The 19028-nt window shown below is 41.9% G+C and overlaps 1 protein-coding gene across 1 annotated transcript; it reads right to left on the reverse strand.

Annotated features, from left to right (window-relative positions):
- Positions 1 to 1939: 1939 nt before the first annotated feature.
- On the reverse strand, positions 1940 to 14190 carry LOC120027982. The gene is made up of 5 exons (XM_038973079.1): positions 13964 to 14190; positions 6426 to 6554; positions 6234 to 6314; positions 4672 to 4791; positions 1940 to 4501 (listed from the first exon to the last, which is right to left on the reverse strand). Exons 1-5 carry the CDS (start codon positions 14066 to 14068, stop codon positions 4214 to 4216), a joined length of 723 nt encoding a protein of 240 aa, XP_038829007.1. The 5' UTR covers positions 14069 to 14190; the 3' UTR covers positions 1940 to 4213.
- Positions 14191 to 19028: the final 4838 nt, after the last annotated feature.

The following is a 19028-nucleotide window of genomic DNA, read 5'->3' on the forward strand; positions in this document are numbered from 1 at the left end:
ACACAGTAGACACATTTAAATGTAGGTGTAGACACATGACCTGATCAGAATACAAAAGCTGCATGAACTGTCAAGTCTAGACACGGCCTGAGTGATTTCCCCTTAGGACAGATGCAATGTCAAAATTGTCTATATTGTAAAAATTCATGAAAACAAAAATGAGCTTTTTGGTCTTCATTTAGGGTTAGGCATTAGGTTTAGCGGTGTGGTTATGGTGAGGGTAAGGGTTATGTTTAAAATCCGATTTTATGACTCTGCAGAGCTGCCTCCAGAACAGAATTTATGAAGATAAAACCCCCACTAACATGCAGTGTAAGAGGCCATTGCTGTTAAATAGTTGTGGTATAGGTCAGCGTTTTTAAATGATTTTAAAGGCAGCAGTTTCAATACACGATATAACATTTCCGATACAATTATACGATACAAGGTGTTCAAATTGACCATCATTCAGATACTGCTATTTCCACATACTGTATACAAGAAAATGGGTTAATTTATTTTATCGCTCTGTGTTTGTTTTAACTAAGCAATCAAAATGTATTTTTTTCATGGTTTTGTGAAAGCCTTTTTCTGTATCTACCTACATGTGTTCCTGTGTTTCCTTCAGTGAGTACGATTACATGCACACGGTAATGCGATTATTGTGGATAGTCAGATTACCTGATGGCACTCTGATAAATGCAGAAAATCGCCAATCAAAATATATTCGTTCTATCACAGCGACCATGTTAGTTTTGGGAAGCATATTTGATTCTGAGTTCAGACATATAACGTTTGTATGTGAAAACTACTTCTAAGACACTCAAACTCACTTCACTCACATTAAAGTGGGAGGCTCGCTCAACTGGTGCTAACACATGCGCTGATGAAATACACGGCTGGAACACAGATTAAGGTGTTTACATGTCCTAATAATTTGAAAGATTACTCAGAAAACCGTATGCTTACTTAGATTTTGACCTTATGCCGATTTAACATCAGAGTAAGGTGTTTACATTACTACTGCATAGTCTGCCAACTGCTATAGTCTGTTTTAATATCAAATTCTTACTGTGCATGTAAACGTACTCGGTGTTAATTTTGAATCAGTATTGAATGGGATAATCTGGGATTTACGGTACGGGCCGGTACATGCACTGACCAGTCCTCACCAACACTGACCAGTCCTCACCAACACTGACCAGTCCTCACCAACACTGACCAGTCCTCACCAACACTGTCCCTGCAGGTCACATTCAACCAGTTGCCCAGACCACATCAATGATCTTCAATCATGGTCCTGGACCCCACAGGCTGCGCAGGCTTTTGACCCAGCCCGGCACTAACACACCTGTTTCTACTGTTCTTGATGAGGCTCATGGTGGTTCATTTAGCTGAATCAGTGTGTTAGTGCCGGGCAGGAACAAAAGCCTGCACACACTGCTGCCCACCAGTAAGATTGTAAAGACATCTACCCAACTCATGATATGGGTAAATAATAATTTTACACTAAAAGGAACTCCTATCTAATTTCATCCATATCATTAATGTTATTGTAGTCATCTTTATATTGAGCTGTATCGAAACATCTTAATTTGTGTCATTTTAAAGAACTTGCGATGACTGTAAATGCACCCCGATGCAAGCGTTATTTAGATGATATGCAATGCTTACCTGACTGGATAGGACATTCCTATGCTGGAAATTGACTGTCGTACTTCCGTCCTAAACATTTATCAATAAACATTTCTGAAGAATCTTCTGTGTATTAGTCATTCGACGTGTGTGTGTTGTCATCTTTAGCTAGGGAAAAACAGCAGACTGGTTGTAGCTGTCCCTTAAGTTGCGGGTTAGTTGGTCTTTAAAGAAGGAATACACCATAACACGTATTTGCAGTTGAATATAAAATATATTTGCAGTTGAATATAAAAATATATTTGCAGTCCTTGGTAGAATATAATACATAGTATACAGTACATGGATAACACAATCATAACTCAATCAGCCTGATATCTGTTTGTTTCCTTTTTGTTTTCCATGTCATACACCATTTGGTGCCCAGCCCATATGGGCTTATTATTGGTTCTATAGTTTCCATAGCGCCCCAGTAGCAGCCTAAGCAGAGAGATCCTGTAAATATGAACATATTTCATCATTTGTATGTGTTTTAAATATATATTTGTATCAGCTGTTTTATTTTTTTATAACATTGAGTTTTATTCCATATCCATGGGGGTTTTAACCCACAGATTTGAAGATGGACTGGCAGGTCAACTCTTTGGCTTGGCTAGCTAGTTAGCTAGCTGGCAAATTGTTTTTGTTTGAATGATGCATCTAGACATTGTACCAGCTTTTTTTGTTTCACCTGGCTGCTGGTTCCTGATCTTTGGAGTTTGAAAACATCAATTGAAGAGTCACCTGAAGCTTGAGAGGAATTGGAGTGCTGAGGCAAAGGGCTCATAATGAGGACGACTGATGCCCAGAGCTGACGAGGCATCACCCAAGTGGGTGCCATACATTGTGAGGGAGAAGTCCAGTAGCTACATGACTTAGGCTGTTTCCCAGAGTAGCCCTCTACATGATCGTCACCAGACTCTTCATCACCATCTCCCTGGTCACCTGATCAAGCCATGAACTGTCCCTCTCCATCTTTGGAGGATGCATGCACTCAAAGACTTGACCTCTATTGGTTGACCTTTACTATAGCTAAGCTACTCATGATGATGTATTGGTTGTTTTTATTTTGAAGCTCTATATAAGACCTCATAAATTCGTACATAGGACCATACGACAGGGAGAAATCCCCTGGAATGCCCTTCCAACTCGCAATTACTAGTGGGAAACTCGTCTATGATCCCTGAGCTACGACTTCACCCACATGCTGAACTCACCTACTAAGGAAATTACCTCAATAACAGCATTTTCAACAGTTAAATGCAACAAGAAACATTTATGAAAAGCAATCTATTCATATTGTTTTTGAAGACTATAATTTGTTTAAGCATGACAGCTATACTTTTAGTTTATGGTTTGATGCAGCTTTCTCAATGAGTTGAAAGCATGTGAACGCATCCAACTCATATTTACGACTTCACAACAGGTAATTACCACCTTCCCACTTGGTTATGAATGTAGCATAAGACACTATGAATCAAATGCTTGAGCAACAAAACACTAAACAAAATAAAATGTTACAATATAAATGCATAATTAATCATGCTAGCATGTACAACTACCACTTTGTCACATTATAAGGATCAGAGTAATTAATGCACATATTCTCCTTCCCCAGGCTTTGAAAGTATTAAATGGCAACAGCAGAAACAGACTGGCACCCAGGCAAAACCACAATGGCAGTTTAAACTCTATTAATGTAGAGTTATAGTGGCCTAAGGATCACATCAACATCAAAACGTCTTATTTTGCTCTGACACACGCAGGGGATAATTTAAGTGCTTCACAATAAAAGGATTACAGGGGTACAGTTAACACTTGTGAGTCAATATGATTTCAGAATAAAAATAAATAGTACTAAAACCAATGCTACAGTTACAATAAGACAACATTGGATATCATGTTGCCTTACGCTTGGAAAACTACTCTACAAAGCTTGAAATCAGGTCAAGATGAGCATCATTCATCAAATAAGGGAAAAAGGCTTGCGCGAAAGGCGTTGGTTGAATTTCACAGGAAGTTTTTGGGGAAGGTTTTAGTAGCCCTATGTGGATTTCAGTTAAGACACTAAGTTGAAAGCAAACATCCTTGGCGTAATAGGCTTTCAAACTGCCATTCTATAATAATAAAGCAACACTGTCACACACCCAAGGCCAGGCTCACTGCCCAATACCACTAACTGGAGCAGAAAGAGGGACATCATGAGCTACAACAAGTCTCTCTACTCAAAAGTGCACTTCATTTGTACACAAGCAATCAATCATCTTTGTTTGTTTGCTTTAGGATAATTGCACTGTGCCACAGACTTATCATTACGACACAAGAGTTTCATCATTGTAACAGAACACCTCACAATTTGTTAGGTACCACAGAGATTTTCGCCTTTGTCTATTATAATAGGATGAATATTTAGCAGACACTTTTATTCTAAGTAAGTGTCTGGCAAGACGATACTACTTTACAGGACGCATGGTATCATTTTTTTCTTTACAGTAACTATACACTTTACAGTAAGTTTGTTGGTTCTTGGTGCGGTTAGCTCCGGGCCACATCTCTCCTCTCATCTCAGGCCTCCATATCTTTCAGCCAGGGACATGTAGCACCCATTCAAGCTGTCCACAAACACCTTCTGTCCACACCGTCTCCTCCTCCGCTCCATGGCCTCTGTGCTCCTCCTTTCCTCCCCTTTATCTCGTCTCTGCTGTTTCCCACTGTCCACCCTCTCCCCTCCTTCCTCCGTGGTCCCTCTGTTCTCCTCAGTTTTCTCGTTTTCCTCCTCCCTTTCTCCTCCTGACTTCTTCTTTCTATTCGGATGCTGATGGTGTGCGCTCTGTCCTTGTGAACTCCTCTGGATGTTGAGAAAAGGGAACATTGACAACTCAATAATAATATGGTCAATCAATATCTATGGGCAGTAATAATACAGTGATTAGATATAAAAAGAGTATCTCAACATTCGTAAGAAAGACATACTGTACATGTAGTGTAGTTGGCTAACTACTAATGAATGGATCTCACCTGTTTTCTAGGACAGTGGCGGCCCAGTGAGCACAGGATGTCTCTCTTGAGCCTCTCTAGCTTATAGAGCCTGATGAGTCTGGTATGCCTACACAGCATGTTGTGGATGAACTGTCTCTCCTACAAAACAATGATCAGAGTCATCTGGAGAATTAGATGGACTACAGTGGACATTCCCATTCAAGTCAATGTTCTGTGTTGGTTGTCTACTCTGGTGATGCAGTTCCTAATCTAAAATAGCAGGAAGCAGTAAGGTAACAGCCTTGCACCATTGCCATGTGGTTGATCTTTGGTCAGGTGAGAGATGAGAAAATGAGGGAGGGACGAAAAGATGGAAGGAAGCAGTGGTGGAAAAATTAAGATACTTTAATAGAAAATGACTCAAGTGAAAGTCACCCAGTAAAATTCTACTTGAGTAAAAGTCTACAAGTATTTGGTTTAAAATATACTTAAATATCAAAAGTAAATTTAATTTCTAAAATATACTTAAGCATCAAAAGTAAAAGTATAAATAATTTAAAATTCCTTATATTAAGCAAGCCAGACGCACCATTTTCTTTGTCATGTGTGCTCCCTCTCTGGCCTCTAGGTCACCAGGCTGCTCGTTATGTCGCACACCTGTCACCATCGTTACGCGCATCTGTGCATAATGACACTCACCTGGACTCCATCACCTCCTTGATTACCTGCCCTATATATGTCACTCCCTTTGGTTTCTTCCCCAGCCGTCATTATTTCTGTTCCTGGGTCATGTCTGTCCGTTGTTTGTGTTACGTGTTTGTTTAATTTATTTATTGAAGCACTCTCTGAATTTGCTTCCCAACTCTCAGCGTACATCGTTACATTCTTGTTTTTTAAATTTATGGATAGCCAGGGGCACACGCCAACATTCAGACATTATTTACAAAGGAAGCCTGTGTGTTTAGTAAGTCCACCAGATCTGTCACGCCCTGACCATAGAGAGCCTGTTATTCTCTATGTTGGTTAGGTCGGGGTGTGACTAGGGTGGGTCATCTAGGTAATTATACATCTATGTTGGCCTGGTATGATTCCCAATCAGAGGCAGCAGTTTATCGTTGTCTCTGATAGGGGATCATATTTAGGCAGCCATTTCCCCTTTTGTGCTTTGTGGGATCTTGTGAGCATTATTATTTAGCTTCACGTTTCGTTTGTTCGTTTTGTTGTTTTGTTCTTTTAAGTTTTCATTTCCAAAATAAAGGATTGAAACATACATAGGATTGGTCTACTCCTTATAACGATCGTGACAAGATCAGAGGTAGTAGGGATGACCAGGAATGTTCTGTTGATAAGTGCGTGAATTGGACAATTTTCCTGTCCTGCTTAGCATACAAAATGTGTCTAGTACTTTTGGGTGTCAAGGAAAATGTATGGAGTGAAAATTACAATATTTTCTTAAAGAATATAGTGAAGTAGAAGTATTACAAAATTGAAATAGTAAAGTACAGGTACTCCAAACTACTTAAGTAGTACTTTAAAGTATTTTTACTTAAGTACTTTAAACCACTGGAAGGAAGTTTGTTCATAATATTGTAAATACTCACTTTATCCTTCTCACATTCAGCGATTTCCTTCTCCGTGCAGGTTTTATTAATCACTTTTAATGATTCCGTGATGTTGTTCTCCTATGAGTGAAAGCAGAGAGCTCCATTTAACACGATCCATATAAACCGTTTAAAGTCAATTTTGAGATCTCCATGGCAACAGGAAAACCCCTTGTCCGTCATGGTACTTACAAGGTTCTGAAGGAGCGGGTAGATGACAGTCTCGTAGTCCTCAGCGATCTCTCTCATAGTCCTGTTGCTGTCACAAGACAACGCCAGAGGTAGCAGCATGAGAGAAAAGACAGAGATGCCAAGAATATTCTGTGTGTGTGAGAGAAAGACAGACAGAGAGAGGGAAAGAGAGAGGTGTAAGTGTACAACAGTCTTAGCATTATCCACAGTAGTTACAGACTCATGGCTCATGCTAAATATTATTTTGATTTATCTTGATCTACTCATACTTTACCGATCCAGGTGAGTGCCATTACGAGACATCTCGGACCTCTGGTCTGGCAGTAGTCAACAGCTAAACTACAGACCGATTGTACCATGTTCAGGACCGGATTAAGAAATCATAGGCCTTGGGCTTAGTTTAAAAAATATATATATGATTCTCTTTGGTGTATTTTGAACACTGCGAGTGGGCTCCTGTGGTTAGATAAAAATAAATAATAAACTATTGGGCCCCTATGGGTTTGAGCCCAGTCACTGACTCACACAATTGGCCAGTTACATTTATTTATTATGCAGTTTGTTTTATTTATTATTAATCAGTTACCCAAACAAAGCAGGTCCCCCCAGTTACCCACATGGGCCCCCTACCTCCTCTCCTCCCCCCATCTGACGATTAGCAGAGCGGCAGCAGGCTGTCTACACTCACTGAGTACGGGCTCCTGAATCCTTCTAAAAAAACATTTTATATACACTACCAGTCAAAAGTTTGGACACACCTACTCATTCCATGATTTTTGTTTATTTTTACTATTTTCCACTAATATTCTACAATAATAGTGAAGACATCAAAACTATGAAGTAACACATATGGAATAATACCACATATTTTGCCTTGATGACAGCTTTGCACACTCTTGGCATTCTCTCAACCAGCTTCATGAGGTAGTCACCTGGAATGCATTTCAATTAACAGGTGTGCCTTGTTAAAAGTTAATTTATGGAATGTCTTTCCTTCTTAATCAATTTGAGCCAATCAGTTGCGTTGTGACAAGGTAGGGTTGGTATACAGAAGATAGCCCTATTAGGTAAAAAAACAAGTCCATATTATGGCAAGAACAGCTCAAATAAGCAAAGAGAAACGACAGTCCATCATTACTTTAAGACATGAAGGTCAGTCAATCCTGAACATTTCAAGAACTTTGAAAGTTTCTTCAAGTGCAGTCGCAAAAACCATCAAGCGCTATGATGAAACTGGCTCTCATGAGGTCCGTCACAGGAATGGAAGACCCAGGGTTACCTCTGCTGCAGAGGATACGTTCTTTAGAGTTAACAGCCTCAGAAATCGGCAATTAACTGCACCTCAGATTGCAGCCCAAATAAATGCTTCACAGAGTTCAAGTAACAGATACATCTCAACATCAACTGTTCAGAGGAGACTGCATGAATCAGGCCTTCATGGTTGAATTGCTGCAAAGAGACCACTACTAAAGGACACCAATAATAAGAAGAGACTTGCTTTGGCCAAGACACACAAGAAATGGACATTAGATCGGTGGAAATCTGTCCTGTGGTCCGATGAGTCCAAATTTGAGATTTTTGGTTCCAACCGCCGTGTCTTTGTGAGACGCAGAGTAGGTGAACGGATGATCTCAGCATGTGTGGTTCCCGCTGTGAAGCATGGAGGAGGAGGTGAGATGGTGTGGGGGTGCTTTGCTGGTGACACTGTTGGTGATTTAGGCACACTTAACCAGCATGGCTACCACAGCATTCTGCAGCAATACGCCATCCCATGTGGTTTGCACTTAGGGGAACTGTTATTTGTTTTTCAACAGGACAATAACTCAAAACACACCTCCAGGCTGTGTAAGGGCTATTTGACCAAGAAGGAGAGTGATGGAGTGCTGCATCAGATGACCTGTCCTCCACAATCACCCGATCTCAACCCAATTGAGATGGTTGGGGATGAGTTGGACCACAGAATGAAGGAAATGCAGCCGACAAGTGCTCAGCATATGTATAAATGACTTCAAGACTGTTGGAAAAGCATTCCAGGTGACTACATCATGAAGCTGGTTGAGAGAATGCCAAGATAATGCCAAGTGTGCAAAGCTGTCATCAAGTGGCTACTTTGAAGAATCTCAAATATAATATATATTTTGATTTGTTCAACACTTTTTTGGTTACTACATGATTCCGTATGTGTTATTTCATAGTTTGATGTATTCACTATTATTCTATAATGTAGAAAATCCAAACTTTTGTATTGTATATATATATTTTCTTACCCACTTTTTCTCCCCAATTTCGTGATTATGATCTTGTCTCATCGCTGCAACTCAACGGGCTCGGGAGAGGCGAAGTTCGAGTCATGCATCCTCCGAAACATGACCCGCCAAGCGGTGCTTCTTAACACCTGCTCGATTAACCAGGAAGATAGCTGCACCAATGTGTCGGAGGAAACACGTTCAACTGACGACTGAAGTCAGCCTGGAGGCGCCCGGTCCGCCACAAGGAGTCGCTAGAGCACGATGAGCCAAGTAAAGCCCCCCCCTGCAACCCTCCCCTAACCCGGATGACGCTGGGCCAATTGTGCGCCGCCTTATGGGACTCCCGGTCACGGCCGGTAATCACACAGCCTGGGATCAAACCCCAGGCTGTAGTGACGCCGCAACACTGCACCACTCGGGAGGCCTCCTTGAGTAATTTTCCTTGAGTACTTTTTCCACCACTGACAGTGTGCCACTGCATGCACAAACACACCCTCAAAAAGGTAAAATGACCTTGGACAGAGAAGTGAGTCCACACACACACACACACACACACAGACCCCCACACAGCTGATTTTGTCCCTGTCACACTGATGATCTCAGCAAAGACCCCGTTCAGACCTGCAATAAGATGTTCCAACCTGGGGGAAACTGACACTAATCACCTAGGGAATGGAGAGGGGAAACCATTTTCATTGAAGTATAGGGTCAAAATCATGTAATTTCATAATGATAAATGAGTATAAAACAGAAATGTTGCAAAAAAAACTCCACAGTTCCAAAGTCTTTTGTTTTCTAATGGGAAGGCGATGCATTCCGAGAGTCAATTATTCCTGAGAAGCTATTGTAACCAAGGACTGGATGGTGAGAACATTCTATTCTGCCCTGGCACACAGCCATGGTCAACACACAGCTAGTGTATTCAAGAGGATCAGACACCGAGAGAGGGAGGGAATGGCAAATAGATAAACTTCATAAGAAAGACTACAGACTCGCTAAAGCTTAATTTTCTGTTTCCTTCACTTGGCTCATTTGGTCCGTAAGAGAGTATTACACTATCAAATGTCAAAGACACATGTTTATTAAAATGATCCCACCAGCTGTGGGTATTAATAAATATTTGACTCTTCTGATTACACGAGCCATTGTTCAAATAATTACGTTTTCTGTTTGGAACCATGTGAGGCATACAGACAGATGAGAGCCAAGCGTGCAAACACACACACACACACACACACACACACACACACACACACACACACACACACACACACACACACACACACACACACACACACACACACACACACACACACACACACACACTGCTGCTTATATTGCCTTAATATATATATATATATCACAGAAATTGAAATCATTTACATGAAGCAATCGAATTAAGTTGTATATATGAAACATGTGAGTATGTGTATATACAGTGAATCCGGAAAGTATTCATACCCCTTGACTTTTTCCACATTTTGTTATGTTACAGCCTTATTCTAAAATGGATTAAAGGGAAACATATTCTCATCAATCTACACACAATACTCCATAATGACAAAGTGAAAAAAGTTTTTTTAAATTTTAGAAAATGTATTAATACTTTCAAACAGAAAAACCTAATTTACATCAGTATTCAGACCCTTTGCTGAGACTCAAAATTGATCTCATCCTGTTTCCATTGATCATCCTTGAGATGTTTCTACAACATTATTGGAGTACACCTGTGGTAAATTCAATTGATTGGACATGATTTGGAAAGACACACACCTGTCTATATAAGGTCCCACAGTTGACAGTGCATGTCAGAGCAGAATCCAAGCCATGAGGTCGAAGGAATTGTCTGTAGAGCGCCGAGACAGGATTGTGTCGAGGTACATATCTGGGGAAGGGTACCAAAACATTTCTGCAGCATTGAAGGTTCCCAAGATCACAGTGGCCTCCATCATTCTTAAATGGAAGAAGTTTGGAACCACAAAGACTCTTCCTAGAGCTGGCCGCCCGGCCAAACTGAGCAATCGGGGGAGAAGGGCCTTGGTCAGGGAGGTGACCCAATGGTCACTCTGACAAAGCTCTAGAGTTCCTCTGTGGAGATGGGAGAACCTTCCAGAAGGACAACCATCTCTGCAGCACTCCACCAATCAGGCCTTTATGACAGAGTGGCCAGACAGAAGCCACTCCTCAGTAAAAGGCACATGACAGCTTGCTTGGAGTTTGCCAAAAGGCACCTAAAGGCTCTCAGAACATGAGAAATAAGATTATTTGGTCTGATGGAACCAATATTGAACTCTTTGGCCTGAATGCCAAGCGTCATGTCTGGAGGAAACCTGACACCATCCCTACAGTGAAGCATGGTGGTGGTAGCATCATGCTGTGGGGATGTTTTTCAGCTGCAGGGGCTGGGATACTAGTCAGGATTGAGGGAAAGATGAATGGAGCAAAGTACAGAGAGATCCTTGATGAAAACCTGCTCCAGAGTGCTCAGGACCTCAGCCTGGGGTGACGGTTCACCTTCCAACAGGACAACTACCCTAAGCACACAGCCAAGACTACACAGGAGTGGCTTCGGGACAAGTCTCTGAATGTCCTTGAGTGGCCCAGCCAGAGCCTAGACTTGAACCCGATAAGAACATCTTTGGAGAGACCTGAAAATAGCTGTGCAGCGACGCTCCCCATCCAACCTGACAGAGCTTGAGAGGATCTGCAGAGAAGAATATGAGAAACTCCCTAAATACAGGTCTGTCAAGCTTGTAGCGTCATACCCAAGAAGACTTGAGGCTGTAATCGCTGCCAAAGGCGCTTCAACAAAGTACTGAGTAAAGGGTCTGAGTACTGTAAATGTGATATTTCAGTTTATTTTATTTTATACATTTGCAAACATTTCTACAAACCTGTTTTTGCTTTGTAATTATGGGGTATTGTGTGTAGGATGACGAGGGGAAAAAAACATTCAATCAATTTTAGAATAAGACTGCATTGTACGTGTAACACACAGGATATGAACCTAGGTCTCCCACAGGAGCAACCAACATCCTAGACTGTTAGACCAATAGGTAATTCCCTTTTAGGCTGAAGGCAAACACTGGTTTTGAAGTTCGCGGGCGGGGCTACCTCATCACATGATCATGACCGACTCATGTCCGCTCCATTCTGTAGATGTGTGTGTCAGACTGAAAAAACAATAGTCCCTAAGCATATGGATAACACCATAATGTCATTAAAATTAGATAAAGTTTAGAAAATAAAGAAATAATCTGTAATTTCCCGAGTCCATTTCAATATCCAATCAGCCTGGCGTCTTGATTTTGAGAAGTGTGTTTTGCTTTCCAACATTCTGCTCAGAAGTCCTGAACATATAAATGTCTGCTTTGATTGATGGCTCCATTTTACACACCCGCAATCTCTAATATTTAACTCTGACTAATGCATACAATTCAGTTAGCAGCAAAACGCACGCACGCACGCACGCACGCACGCACGCACGCACGCACGCACGCACGCACGCACGCACGCACGCACGCACGCACGCACGCACGCACGCACGCACGCACGCACGCACGCACGCACGCACGCACGCACGCACGCACGCACGCACGCACGCACGCACGCACGCACGCACGCACGCACGCACGCACGCACGCACGCACGCACGCACGCACGCACGCACGCACGCACGCACGCACGCACGCACGCACGCACGCACGCACGCACGCACACACACACACACACACACACACACACACACACACACACACACACACACACACACACACACACACACACACACACACACACACACACACACACACACACACACACACACACACACACACACACACACACACGCTTACACCTACACACATACACCAAATGACTGAAAGTATGTGGGCACCTGCTCGTCGAACATCTCATTCTAAATCATGGGCATTAATAAGGAGTTGGTCCCCCCTTTTCTCCTATAACAGCCTCCTCTCTTCTGGGAAGGCTTTCCACTAGTTGTTGGAACATTGCTGCAGGGACTTGCTTCCATTCAGCCACAAGAGCATTAGTGAGGTTGGGCACTGGTGTTGGGCGATTAGGCCTGGCTGGCAGTCAGCGTTCCAATTCATTCCAAAGGTGTTCGATGGGGTTGAGGTCAGGGCTCTGTGCAGGCCAGTCAAGTTCTTCCACACTGATCTCAACAAACCATTTCTGTATGGACCTCGCTTTGAGCACTGGGGCATTGTCATGCTGAAAGATGAAAGGACCTTCCCCAAACTGTTGCCACAAAGTTGGAAGCACAGAATTGTCTACAATGTCATTGTATGCTGTAGCGTTAAGATTACCCTTCACTGGAACAAAGGGGCCTAGCCTGAACCATGAAACACAGCCCCAGACCATTATTCCTCCTTCACCAAGCTTTACAGTTGGCACTATGCATTCGGGCAGGTAGCATTCTCCTGGCATCTTATTTATCTTTCTAGCTGGCTAAGTAATACTAGACAGAGCCCTTTAACGTTTCTGCAATAGTTAGGAACTTAATTAAATAAGATATGTTTCAATATGAACATCCCACATGGCCTATCTTGTGATAGGAAGGTATTGAAAGTTAGACCTTTCTATTTGAGCTACAGATCTACACACGTGCGGTGTTAATCACGTTTAAAGATTCAGTGATTCCTTTACCTCTCTTATGAAAGTGACTTTGCTACAAGTGATTTTAGCTCTCTAGGTTATGCAAGTAGGCTACAATAGGTTGCATACGAGTGAGAACGATCATAGTTCTATTTATATTTTTGGAACTCTTATTTTTGCAGTTCATGAAAAATAAACAACATAACATTTCAAAATGTAATTGTGTGGAAAAAAACATAAAGGTGGCTTGAGATCTCTATATTATTTAACTGCGGCAAAAAAATGTATTTTCTGTAAACACCATGTTCTGCTAATTGAACTTTTAAGACGGTCCCTTAGCTGCGAGTGCATAATATGCCCCCATTGAAACCAATCTAAAGTCACTTTTTGAAAACGGAACGGACAAAACAAAGGCTGTACCTTACTCTCTATTATCATCAGATTCTACCCAAATCACTCTAACCATCCAAGGATATTGACAAGCAAACTCCGAATATCAAACCAATGTCCAAACTGAAAACAAATTGATAGTGGTAGGTTAACTTTCAGATATTTCTATATGTGTTTTACTTCGTTGAATTGAAGTCAGTGCCCAGTGGGTTATGGTATTTATAATTCTGTGAGTCAACTGAACTTCGGCTAGACTATACAGTAGCCTATTATGTTACCTACCATTTGTATGTAGGCTACCATTCTTGGTTCATATTCACAAAAAGGTGCCACTCCCACCACTCTGGCTGCGTTGTTGCGTTTTCCATACAGCAGTAAAATGTTCATGCGTTGTAGTGTTTCTTAATGAAATAAATCCCTTCTTTATATTCTAGCTGTAATAAGCCTAGAATAACCAGCCGGGCTTGTTTATCTATCAATCTCCCTGCTTGGCCAGCGGACAGCATGACAATATATTTAACTTCCGTCACTGACTCCAATAGCTTTCACTTTCCAGTCCCGTCTATTACAGAAAGCGCTGTAATAGCCTAATGGACTCGCTACCTAGGGTCTATGTCCGAATTATGTCATTCCTCACAATGTGTGCACTTGTTCACTTCCCTTCACTAATTTGAAAGGAAATGACTGGTATAGGAAATATGGTGGAAACTCCTACTTGCCCACGACTCCACCATTCCAATGCTTTTAGATTTGTGGAAAGTAGGTTAGTGAACGAGGGTAGGCCTACACTTTAGGGTAAATGAGATACTATTGGGACATACCCATAGTGTGCTCCCGCTGGCACCTCTTTGGTCAAATAAGGGGTGCATTCCTCTGCCCAGGCGTTTCTGACACCTGCCAGATCTTACAGCGCCTGAATAGGTATTTTAAGTATCAGCTAACCACATCATATATAGCAATCTGTCAGTTGATAACAGAGTCGATGACCTGGCACACAACCATTGGTTGATGCATGCAACGTCTGAGCGAGAAAGCGCAACCAAGTCCAAGTTACCTGCAGGCCTTGCCCCCAAGTATACCTCACTGCAGAGCGGCAGCAGTGGACAGGGCTAATGCCTCCATCACACCTACATTGTCATTGCGCAAAATGGTACGCAGCATCATCTGGATATGTGTGCAACAAAAGTTCAACATTCACCTTTTGCTACCATTTCTGTAAAGCCTTCTACACATACAGTTTGACGGATACGTTGGATTTGTCTGGACTACTCAGAACGCACTGCAACTGCCTCTGCAATGCAATGCAAGGTAAACGCAGCCTTCCATTGGAAAGACTGTTGAACAGCTTCTATTACCAGGCCATCAGACTACTGAACAGCTTCTATTACTAGACTGTTGAACAGCCACCACTTGCCGTCTGTCTACCAGGTGATGAACACTCACTCACACAAAACACACACACACACACCTCATACTCACTCACACACGCACACTCACAGCCAATGCTGCTTTCCCATGTTATAGAGGCATTACACCACTGGTCACTTCCCATTTCACACTGTATTTAAGTACTGTATCCTGACATAGATAATTTTAATATTTCTACTACTGTATGTTCTATTTCACACTGTTTATAGACACCACCTATTTATCTATATACTGGATTCTTGACTTTGCTCACTCTAATATATCTACTGCTGTACATATCATTCTTAGTTTATCTTGTGTAAATTTATCTGGTGTAGATACGTATAGATTGCATTTGGATTACTGTTAAAGTGCTATTTGGGTTGTTAATTGGATTCGTTCTGAAATTTTTTGACTCTGACTTTTTTGTGTGTGTATTTTTCTTTACATTTGAATTGTTTTGACATTTGACTGCATCGTTAGGAGCTAGTAACATAAGCATTTCGCTGCACCGCTATAACATCTGCTAAACTGTGTGCACGACCAATACTTTTTGATTTGACATAGATATCTCTTTTCTCAAATTACATAGCGTTCACATTCATATTCCTAGGCATTACTAATCAAGCATTGAACAAACAGACATCAATGGAGCACACAGATGATCATATTATTACATTCACATGATTTATTAAAATATTACTTACAATTCTGTATTAATATCCGTGATGTATTGGTAAAAAAAAAGTGGGCAATGGATAAATTAAAAACTCCATTGAGCGATCGAGATAAGAGAAACGACAGATATAAAAGAAGACGTATGACATTTTTATACTGTATTGTTTGCATATTGATAGCATTTTAATGTAAGCCTATAGGGAAGATGGGCCATGTGGAGATGTTCATATTAAAACATATATTTTTTCTCAGGGGACCAACATGGGGCCCGATCCCAAGTTTGGGAACCACTGTATTAATCACTCTCTCTGCTTGCTTTCTCTTTCTCTCTGTCTTGTCTGCTTCCTCCTGCATACTATGCAGCCTGCCTCAGCCTCACCACTGAGGGCCACATCACTGTCTGTCTCAGTAGCATGCTCTCTGTAAAGCAAAGTTATGAGAACTTAGTAGTGTATATTTTACTCCTGCTGGGGTAGGCTCCGTTTAACATTAGCTTCTTACTTCATCCTTCTAGCTGGCTAATAAATACTACAGCCCTTCAACGTTACTGCAATAGAAGTCTCTACCGGCAGCTAGCCAACTGACTGACAGTCAGGTGGCTATAAGAGTGGCTATTAGAGACTACCAGTTATGCACTCATTCTCAGATAATCTTTTTTTCTTTGTTTGGGGGATGTCTGTAGACACGGCAGGAGTCACGGGATGCTTTTAAAATAGCTTTTTTTCCAGCATCTCGCAAGCACACTGTCAGCAGTGTCTCTAGTTTCCTACTTGAGCCGACTCCAAGCTATATTGCCTTAATATATTTGCCAATGTGGCTTCAGAGGCAGTTTTGTCCTTCAACTGTGAAATTGCACATTATTAATTGATTCATGTGATTCTGTACATTACATCTGATTTTCTTAGTCATTCTGATGGCCATTAAACCAATATGGTTTCACAGACTGCTTAAACGTTTCAGAGGCTCATCAAGTCCTTGTGTGTAAAAATAACACAGAAATTGAAATAATTTACATGACGCAATTGAATTAAGTTTTATCTATGAAACATGTGAGTATGTGTAAATACAGGGTATTCGGAAAGTATTCATACCCCTTGACTTTTTCCACATTTTGTTATGTTACAGCCTTATTCTAAAATTGATTAAATAAAAACAAATCTTCATCAATCTAAACACAATACCCCATAATGACAAAGTGAAAACTGATTTTCTGACATTTTGGAAATGTATTAAAAATTTCAAACAGAAAAACCTTATTTACATCAGTATTCAGAAACGTTGCTATAAGACTTGAAATTGAGCTCATCCTGTTTCCATTGATCATCCTTCAGATGATTCTACAACTTGATTGGAGTCCACCTGTGGTAAATTCAATTGATTGGACATGATTTGGAAAGGCACACACCTGTCTATATAAAGTCCCACAGTTGACAGTGCATGTCAGTGTCCCACCCTGATCTGTTTCACCTGTCCTTGTGATTGTCTCCACACCCCTCCAGGTGTTGCCCATCTTCCCTATTATCCCCTGTGTATTTATACCTGTGTTCTCTATTTGTCCATTGCCAGCTCGTCTTGTTTATCAAGTCAACCAGTGTGTTTGTTCTCAGCTCCTGCTTTTCCCAGTCTCTCGTTTTCTCGCACTCCTGGTTTTGACCCTTGCCTCTCCTGACTCTGAGCCCGCCTGCCGACCTGTACCTTTGCCTCACCTCTGGATTGTTGACCTCTGCCTTCCCTGACCCTGAGCCTACTTGCCGTCCGGTACCATTGCCCCACCTCTGGTTTACTGACCCCTGCCTGCCTTGACCTGTCCATTGCCTGCCGCTGTTGGAATATTAAACCATTGTCAATTCGACTTGTCTGCATCTGGGTCTTACCTTGATTCCTGATAGTCAGAGCAAAAACCAAGCCATGAGGTCGAAGGAATTGTCTGTAGAGCTCCAAGACAGGATTGTGTTAAGGCACATATCTGGGGAAGGGTACCAAAATATTTCTGCAGCATTGAAGGTTCCTGAGAGCACAGTGGCCTCCATCATTCTTAAATGGAAGACGTTTGGAACCACCAAGACTCTTCCTAGAGCTGGCTGCCCGGCCAAACTGAGCAATCGGGGGAGAAGGGCCTTGGTCAGGGAGCTGACCCGATGGTCTCTCTGACAAAGCTCTAGAGTTCCTCTGTGGAGATGGGAGAAACTTCCAGAAGGACAACCATCTCTGCAGCACTCCACCAATCAGGCCTTTATGATAGAGTGGCCAGACAGAAGCCACTCCTCAGTAAAAGGCACATGACAGCTTGCTTGGAGTTTGCCAAAAGGCACTTAAAAGCTCTCAGAACATGAGAAAAAAGATTATGTGGTCTGATGAAACCAATATTGAACTCTTTGGCCTGAATGCCAAGTGTCATGTCTGGAGGAAACCTGGCACCATCTCTACGATGAAGCATGGTGGTGGCAGTATCATGCTGTGGGGATGTTTTTCAGCTGCAGGGACTGGGAGACTAGTCAGGATCGAGGGAAAGATGAACGGAGCAAAGTACAGAGAGATCCTTGATGAAAACCTGCTCCAGAGTGCTCAGGACCTCAGACTGGGGAGAAGGTTCACCTTCCAACAGGACTACGACCCTAAGCACACAGCCAAGACTACGCAGGAGTGTCTTTGGGACAAGTCTCTGAATGTCCTTGAGTGACCCAGCCAGAGCCTGGACTTGAACCCGATAAGAACATCTTTGGAGAGACCTGAAAATAGCTGTGCAGCGACGCTCCCCATCCAACCTGACAGAGCTTGAGAGGATCTGCAGAGAAGAATAGGAGAAACTCCCCAAATACAGTTGTGCCATACTTGTAGCGTCATACCCAAGAAGACTCGAGGCTGTAATCGCTGCCAAAGGTGCTTCAACAAAGTACTGAGTAAAGGGTCTGAATACTTATGTAAATGTGATATTTCAGTTTTTTAATTTTATACATTTGCAAAAATGTCTACAAACCTGTTTTTTGCTTTGTCATTATGGGGTATTGTGTGTCGACTGATGAGGGGAAAAAACAATTTAATACATTTTAGAATAAGGCTGTAATGTAACAAAATGTGGAAAAAGTCAATGGGTCAGAATATTTTCTGAATGCATTGTACGTGTAACACACAGGATATGAACCTAGATCTCCCACCGGAGCAACCAACATCTTAGACTGTTAGACCAATAGGTAATTCCCTTTTAGGCTGAAGGCAAACACTGGTTTTGAAGTTCGCAGGCGCGGCTACCTCATCACACGAT

Source organism: Salvelinus namaycush, chromosome 33, assembly GCF_016432855.1.
Source record: "Salvelinus namaycush isolate Seneca chromosome 33, SaNama_1.0, whole genome shotgun sequence".
Taxonomy (NCBI): Eukaryota; Metazoa; Chordata; class Actinopteri; order Salmoniformes; family Salmonidae; genus Salvelinus; species Salvelinus namaycush.